We start from the raw sequence: 8,795 nt of genomic DNA, 5'->3' as shown, positions 1-8,795 counted from the left end.
AAAATATTGTGATTAGCACGGTTATCCTCCCAGCCGTCATAGCTAGTTTTCAGAACCGGATGTTCCCTATCTATCGTAGTTCCCCAAATTCATCGCGATGCTCGATGGATATCGGTCGTACATTGGCTCAAATTTCATTAGAACATTTCTTCTCCATGAAGACTCAAATTAGCACGCATTCCATAACGCAAGTCCGGGCATGACGCCTCGCACTACGACGGTACAGTGGAGGACAATATGTTGATCATCCCATTTGTACTTTCGGGAGCTGAAGTTTTTGCTAGCATGGGACGAAGTGGAGTAAGGAGGTTAAGCATCAGTCACAGCTGTTGGAAAAGATAAAAACTCGGCTCAAGATTTCGTGGTCACTGCACGCTACTATTCAGTTAAACTTATAGCTGTGGGGTAAGCTTGTCAATAACTGTCAGAATACGATCAATATTTTCTGAGCGGTTAGTAGCATATATGTTTTGATTAAATGTTACAAAATAGCGGAGCTTTATGCTTTCCTTATCGCATTCCTTCCTCTCGAAAACTCTATAGCTCCCAACTGTTTACACACCACCGTCTAAAGGTAAGCGTTCACTACATCGTATCGCACGAATCGCACGGATCGGAAAAAGATAATCTTTACTGTAATTTTTATGTAACCGCGTTCGCTACATCGTATCGCACGCATCGGCTCTCGGTAAATCCGTCCACGTTTCTCGAATGAGCAACTTTTCCGAGCGTGCGATCATGGCCTTGTTTAATAAATCAATTTTAATTGGTCAACTGTTACTATTATGTTGTGCTATGTTCAGTGTCGCACCAAAATGGCAGACGGAAAACTTATTTCGCTTGTAGAAAACTGCGAAGAATTATATAATTTGAGGCATTCGCATTACAGTAATCAAGTCGTTTCTTACATATATATTATGTAATCAATATCTCTTTCGTTTCTTCCTCTTCAATTAAGAAGCATGAAGCAATTACAAATTCTTATTCGCTAACACACATGATTAACAGATCTAACCTCAAAACTCCTCTGTTTTCAGCAATGTCAATATCGTACGTCATATGTTTTAAACAGATGATAGGAAATCCGATGAGACAATGAGGCAGTGCCGTTACAGTGAACGAACTGCACTTAAATTAATATCCGTTGCGTGCGATTCGTACGAGGAGTTCGATACGATGTAATGAACACTTACCTTAATTGTGGTAGTCTACCTGTGTAAGTACATAGAAACTCACTTTGCGACTCGTTGTCATTTTTAGGTGACGGATGTAGGAACAAGAAAGGAAGTCGGAGCAATAAGATGACATCATCACGGCTCTGAAATGAAGACGTCATCCCTAGCACTCTTATCAGCGGCACTACTCATCTTCTTGGCCAGCATAGATCTCCTTGCTACCTTTGCACTCCAACCGTAAGTACGAATTTATTTTTCTTTTGCTGATTTCTAAAACATAAAAGTCATCATGATTCATCTTGATGACAGGATGCTTTCCACCGACAAAATGTAATAAAATAGTTGTCGTTTTATAATGTTTAAAAAACGCAAATTTAGGAAAGTAATTATCATTTAACTAATTATCACCGACATAATTATAATCACTACCATCACCACTATCATCTGGTTAAAGACCAACTGACAAGTAAAATAATGAAAACTTTGTGAAGAATTTTTTACCTTTACGAAAAGGAAATACAGGTTATAAAACAGAGTGGTAAGATCATGTTCATAGAATTAACGAAGAAAAAACACCAATACAAGCGATGACATACACTCTGGAGGTGCCAGAAACCAAGGAAGACTCTTCAAAGGATGGGACTGGCGGAGTACCTGATGTAGGCCTATGTCTGAAAACAGGTTTCGCTTAATACGGAGCAGTTCGAAGTGAGACATGGGCAAGTTACAGCCCACTCATCTGTGATTCAACATGTCAATTTTCGGCAATAACATTCACTATTTATACAGATATTATATTACAGATGTGATTTATTGGCGTATCTTATAATAAGTGATGCAACTGTCGACCACCTTCTCTAACGTACAGTACATTTCACATCTTTCGAAAAGATTTCTACACACACGCTGGATTTCGCCTCTATCGACAGAATTGAATCCTAGACACATGGTCCGTGTCATGCAATTTATGAACGACTTTTGTTCTTTAAGGCTTTATTTTTAGCAGTATAATCGCTCTCTAAACTGATGCTGTGGTTTCACCTGCCTGTTGAGCTGAAGTTCTTAACAATTTCATTTCATGGAAGACTGTTCTAGCCCATAGAATGGTTCTTCAGCTAGAATGCGATTTATGCGCTTTCTTTTTTATTTAAAAAAAATGGACTGGTTTCTCTGAATTTTTTCACTGATTTTTTAAATGTTGAATCAGATGATTGTTGAATGTCTGGATAGTTCCGTTGAAATAAAGCACGACATTTTTTATACAATTTCTTCGTTTTTAACGACTACTAGGTTATTTAGCGTCGATGGTGTTGGTGATAGCGAGATGGTATTTAGCGAGATGAGGCCGAGGATTCGCCATAGATTACCCGACATTCGCCTTACGGTTGGAGAAAACCTCGGTAAAAACCCAACCAGGTAATCAGCCCGAGCGGGAATCAAACTCATACCCATGCGCAACTCCGGATTTGCAGGCAATGGCCTCTGCCGACTGAGCTACGCCGCGGCAGATGGCTGATTTCTTTGTTAATAATATGTAATTGTAATAAAGATTCGATGTTCTAATGTATACTGCATTGCCACGAAATTAACTAAACTGTACTGAATGGAAGTCAGCTGTACACTAACGCTCTAATCACGCTCGATCCAACGGAAATGTTCACACTACTTCATTGGCAGTCTAGATCGAAATGTAACAATAAAAGGCGAAAACTGTTTCTAACAAATGGTCTGTAAAACCTAAACAGCGTTTGGAGTCGGAATAGTCTTGTAGGCCTAATTCTTGTGTAATGATGATGATGATGATGATGATTATTATTATTATTATTATTATTTTATTATTATTATTATTATTATTATTATTATTTATGGACCAACATTATAATGTAAAAGTGGCAGAATATTCTCTGGTCACATGGTCAGCCTTACGTTTAATAAAACACACGGAAAACCTAAAAAAAGAGTCACGCAATCAGTTCCTCTAGGAGAAAAATAAATCTCCGCTTTCCCACCGGAAACCGAACGTGGACCAACTGGATTTAAAACTAGAGATGTTACGGCATACGTCACAGTTACGGATCTATCATAATCATACTTATGTATTTCATTTGAAATAAATAAATCTCAGATGGTAAAGTGTTTAATCTGCCGCGTCTGTGGCTACAGTACTACTGCGTGTTCAGTTCAAAGTGTGTCATTGCTCGCTGTATATCGTCATGTGGCTAGCCAGTGAGCCTAGAGAATTCAATCTTCCTACACTTCCGCAGAGGCGTATTACCTAAATGCGAGAGAAGTTGCCTAGCAAGTACGGCGTTCATTCTGAAGTACGCAGAGTCCGTGGATACCCACGGACTCTGGAAGTACGTACCGATACCTGCGGTAACGCCGGTAGTGACAAGAATGTGAACTGTTTGGAAACATGTACTGAGGTGAGTTTTTTTCTTACTGTCGGGATATGGCGAGAGGGTTAAGATGATTACTTACGTATTTGTTGACATTAACTTCGACGGTCAACATGGACACGGAGCATTTCATTTGGGTTGTAGAATGTTGCGGTATGCAACGGATGATAACAAATACCCTGCGTACGACTTGCCCGCGCAAAACACAGTTCGAAAGAGGTTGTGGTAGCACACAGACTTTACAGACCGCCATCTGTCGTTACGACGTTCAAGTTATACCGTACACGTTCTCAAGTTCAGATTGAACGCCTTGATTAATAGGCAACTTCTCGGACATAAAAGCTGAAACTCGCTTCAAATCGCTGACTCACAACAGTGACGTCATGACACATTTTGAAATGAACACCCAGTATAGGGGAACAAATTACAAAACTCCGTTGGTCTGCGCTTGCGTCAGGCTTAAAGAGTGACACAACATACTATTCTCCTTCATCTTCCTAATTGTCAGCCAATAGTAGCACGTACTGATACCAGTGATGCATCAGATGACTTGTCAATCAGTAGCGACAATGATTCAGTTTAATGGAGGGAAACTCCAGACTCCGACTCCAGCACAGCGGTAAAATTTAGTAACTTCCTACAACGGAGTTTTACCAGTTGCAGGCCTATAGCGCGATGACCTTTCTTCCAAGCGGGCCGGGTGCAATCCCGAAGAGCTCTGGGTGAAATCTGTGGTGGGGAAAACAGACGTTGCAGAGAGTTTTTCTCCTGATACTCCCGTTTCTCTGGGGTGATGTTTGGAGGTAGTTCGGGTTTCCGATGCTAATGTAGGTTCTAAGGGCTTAGGCTCCGGGCTCTGGATTCGGGCTAGTCAGTAGTTGATGGAACTTTATCTGCAGGACCCAGGAAGGATGGTCCGCCTGTGAGCGTTGAATTCACGAATGTCACCTTGACCATTCGTCGGACTTAGACAATCATCGTATATTGGGCGTACGATAGGCCTAAACGGCCATTCTGGATCAAGCGTTTGATAAGGTGCTGCTCTTAGGTATTGGCTCGATTCTCGTTTAAGATGATTAACCGGTTTTTTTCCGAGGTTTAACCCAACTGCAAGTCGAATACTAGATAATTCTATGGCGAATGCTCGCTCTCATCTTGTTATCAGCAATTCCATCGACGGTAAGTAACCTAGTAACTGATATAGAGTCGTTTAATAAGACAAAAAGTAAATACTGGTAAATATCAACCAAGATTGAAACTAGGTGAATTATTAAATTGAATACAAACATTACCTAGTAAAAAAACCGCATAAATCCATCTGGACAGACCGAAAAAGAAACTGAAAGTCGTTTTCGTCATGGAAATCAAGTTGAAAGTATTGTTATGAATATTATCTGATGGAAATGTGTGTGCTAAGAATATCTAAATAAGTTGCAAACTCAGCAAGATAATAAATATTAAACAGAAAATGAGGAGGACGGGCAGGTTTTCTGCGTTGCGAATCTCCTCTCCAATCCCCGTTCCTTCCAATGTCCAATTTTCCACTTCAAAAAATATTCCTCTTTTTATTTCTATTTCTTTTCAGCCTTCTCTTGGAAACGTCACCAAGACGTCAAATTTCCTTATTTCTTCACCCAACAGCTCATTTGTGCATAGCCAGTGCGCCAGTTGGAATTACGTATTTACAGTCTTTAAAGAAAAATGTAATTCCCTTCTTACTGACTGATAGAGATTTTATATTACGATCCATATTGCTCACTCTATATGGTTTTTCTTAAAATATAAATTTGTATTGTATTAATAACATTACATAAAATAAAATATTATCGCTTTATTGTTATTTTTACTATATGTTTTCTTTTTGCTATGGCAAGCTCTAGTATTTATACGAAAATCCAAGAAATCTACATTCGATTCCCGGCAAACATGAGGAAATTTATCTCTCCCGCTTGGAACAGATGTCTGTCTCTTATCTTTTACCTATCCTATGCTATGCTATTTTAAATCAGCAATACCAATTCGAACACGGATGTGTTATAGGCATCCAACGAGGAAAACTCAGTGCGCAGAAACCAGCGGGCGTGACTGTCTCGCGCAGATGACGTATGCTCCCGTTCCCAGCATGCTCTCACGCCTACTGCAGGGGTGTAAGAGGGGTATAGCATGCGCGCCGCGAGGAGTTCGAGCTGAGTTTTCCTTTATGATACCTATAGTACGCACTCGAACTACTTCTTGAACACGGTAACATAACTCCCCGTGAGGGACGGGATGGTAGAATGCTGTGAACATAGCTATCGCCAGGAAGAGAAATAACAATACAAAGAAACTCGAAACAGTGCGGTAATTAGACAATCACATTCGTTTAACCACGAAGAGATTCTTCTTCCATCATGTTTTAGACTACAGATCTGTAACATCCATTACTGTTCGCTCCATCTTCTCTTAAGTCTTCACACACACCCTAGACCTGTCGGTCTATAAAATATGAAATGGAGTTGAAGTAAAACCGCTCTACCCTATTCGTCGAAACAATACTCCAAAGTTTCAATGAAAAACGAATACCTTGTGAAGAATTTTAAATGATAATTACATTGAACAACGAAGTTAAACTTTGTTTCTGTCTTTCAGATAAAACTATGTAATTTTAACTAAATAAGAGGTGCTGAGTTCATTTCTGAAAACCAAAATTTTCTAACACATACCATTTTTATGGTACACGCACTTCACTTACTTACAAAAATTTGTTACACTAACATATAAAGCAACCTTTGTTTGTCCAAAATTCACAAATTAAAATGTCTTTTTTTTATCTTTTACGTTTGTAGACAGCTTCTGCAATCTCTCTGATGAGTGACCTACAATATTCAGCCAACATACTTGCATTCCACCTTCCACTGAAGCGCTTTTCGAAGGTAGATATTTCTTGATGAAACCTCTCCCCGTGTTCATAGCTTACAGCACCAAGGCTTTTTGGAAAGAAGTCCAGGTGGCTATCAAGAAAGTGTACTTTCAGTGACATGTTGCATCCCGTAAGGCGAAAGTAGTGCAACATTTCACTAACATTAAATAATTTTTTATTTTGGAGAAACAGGAGTGATTAGACCACAAAATACATTGAATACACATATTTTTATAAAAAGGATAAATTTCATGTTGTACAGTGTAATTAGCCATTTGTTGTCCACTGATAAAACAGGAGTAGACAAAAACAAACAAGTTCACTTATATTTAGTTCGTAGCAGTCGTCGTTAATATCACTAACAAAACATTTTAACCATAAAAATCTGTATTTCTCATTAAAAGGCCAAAATAAGTGCTGAAATGACGTAAAAATTGACAACAATGACCTCATAATATACAAATGAAGAGCATAGGGTAAAAACGTGATAAGTCCAAAATTATCGATTTTCTGTTTTAGATATCATGTAATAGCTCACGTAGTGTAAATTTGTGTAGTTTAACTGTACAGAATAACAACCTTGTTGGAACAAAGTAATTTGAAGAATGATAACTCAAAGACAACAGAATATAATGGGCCTTGAAATTTTCAATTTGCTGTCCTTTAAAAACAGTAAAACGTGACTTAACAGGTTTTCCCCTTGTAGTCTTCAAATGGAAAAAAATGTATTTCTTTTTATTTCATGGATAGGGGACCCGAAGGCTTACACCGCAGCCTGAGGCTTATTGTGCTTACCACTTCTATTCTGTGAATGATTGGGTAGCCGAACAGCCGCGCTCTTGTACACGTACAGGACGCTGCACCGTGAACTTAACCTGGGCTTTGATATGAATGATATGTGAATTAATGATGGCGAAATCGAGTTCGACGTCCAATGTCGAAAGTTATTCAGCAATTCTTATTGGTTGAGGAAAATCCACGGAAAAACCCAACCAGGTAACTTATCCCAAACAGGATTTGATTCCGGGCACGCTTGTTTCACGGTCAGACGTGCTAACCGTCAATCCACAGTGATCGGCTATAGCAAAATTATATTCATTCATGCTCTAAAAAATACATCCATAAGGTTCCAAAAACGTCGGCAGATTTTTATCTCACTACAGGTAAAACATTTCCTCCATATTCATATACAGAGTCCGGCAATTAACGTTTCCCATTTTCAAAATACCATAGTTGATTTATTGTTTAAAGAAGTTACAAGCCATGGACACTGTTAGGCACGTTATAGTCTTGGATTTACAGATTATTACCTTATTTTTTTAATTACATCCTTAAGATGCCCACCATTAGCTTCAATACATTGTTGTAACCTTCTTTGTACAATAGTCATTAGGTACTCTTTGCAAGTGTCTGGCGTGAGATCAGCAATTTCCTCACGTATTGAATTTTTGAGGCTGTTGTTATGAGGGAGTCTACGAGCGTAGACCTTAACCTTCAGGTACTCCCACAAAAAAAAAGAAGTCTTCTGGTACAGTGAAGTCTGGGGATACGGAGGGCCGTACTAGACCCAATCACAATGATCAAAGCCTCCCCCGTTAATGATGCATGCATAATTACGAACTTAAAATGGGAAACGTTAAATGCTGGACACTGTAGTTTATTTTTAAAGGGTAACAATATTCTGTGCTGATTATCTCTCCTCTAATACACATTTTTATTGTTTTCACGACACTTTATCGACTTCTATGATTATTTAACGTCTGATTGAGATGAAAGTGATAATGCCAGAGAAATTAGTCCAGGGTCCATCGCCGAAAGTTACCCAGCATTTGCTCTTAATGGGTTGAGGGAAAACCCCGGAAAAAACTTAAACCCTGTAACTTGTCCCAACCAGAATTTTAATCCGGGCCCGCTCGTTTCACGATCTGGCATGCTAACCGTTACTCCATAGCGGTGGATTCCTATATACTACAACAAAACCAACGCACACGGAAATACATATTGATATCCTAGTTGTGAATAGGCCTATATTATGATTAAAGTCGGCCTGGTTGGCGCAGTTGGTATAGCGCTGGCCTTCTACGCCCGAGATTGCGGGTTCAATCCCGGACCAGGTCGATGGCATTTAAGTGTGCTTAAATGCAACAGGCTCATGTCAGTAGATTTACTGGTATGTAAAATAACTCCTGCGGGACAAAATTCCTGCACATCGGAGACGTTGATATAAATATTACCTCGGCAGTTGCGAGCGTCGTTAAATAAAACATAACATTATTATGATTAAAAAATCTATCTAGGCCTAATACTTGTGTACATTAAAGG

General features: G+C 39.1%; 1 protein-coding gene across 1 annotated transcript in view; it reads left to right on the top strand.

Moving 5' to 3' along the window:
- The first annotated feature begins 1,277 nt into the window (after positions 1 to 1,277).
- The window catches only part of LOC138696544 (gamma-aminobutyric acid receptor alpha-like), a 159,542-nt gene continuing 152,024 nt past the window's right edge, over positions 1,278 to 8,795 (top strand). Inside the window, exon 1 of the mRNA XM_069821641.1 lies at positions 1,278 to 1,412. Within this exon, the coding sequence (XP_069677742.1) occupies positions 1,324 to 1,412 (89 nt within the window). The 5' untranslated portion in view covers positions 1,278 to 1,323. The remainder of the gene's footprint in view (positions 1,413 to 8,795) is intronic.

This window comes from Periplaneta americana, chromosome 3 (assembly GCF_040183065.1).
Source record: "Periplaneta americana isolate PAMFEO1 chromosome 3, P.americana_PAMFEO1_priV1, whole genome shotgun sequence".
In the NCBI taxonomy this organism is placed as follows: domain Eukaryota; kingdom Metazoa; phylum Arthropoda; class Insecta; order Blattodea; family Blattidae; genus Periplaneta; species Periplaneta americana.
The sequence above is the reverse complement of the archived record's forward strand: the minus strand, read 5'-3'. Positions and strand labels throughout refer to the sequence as shown.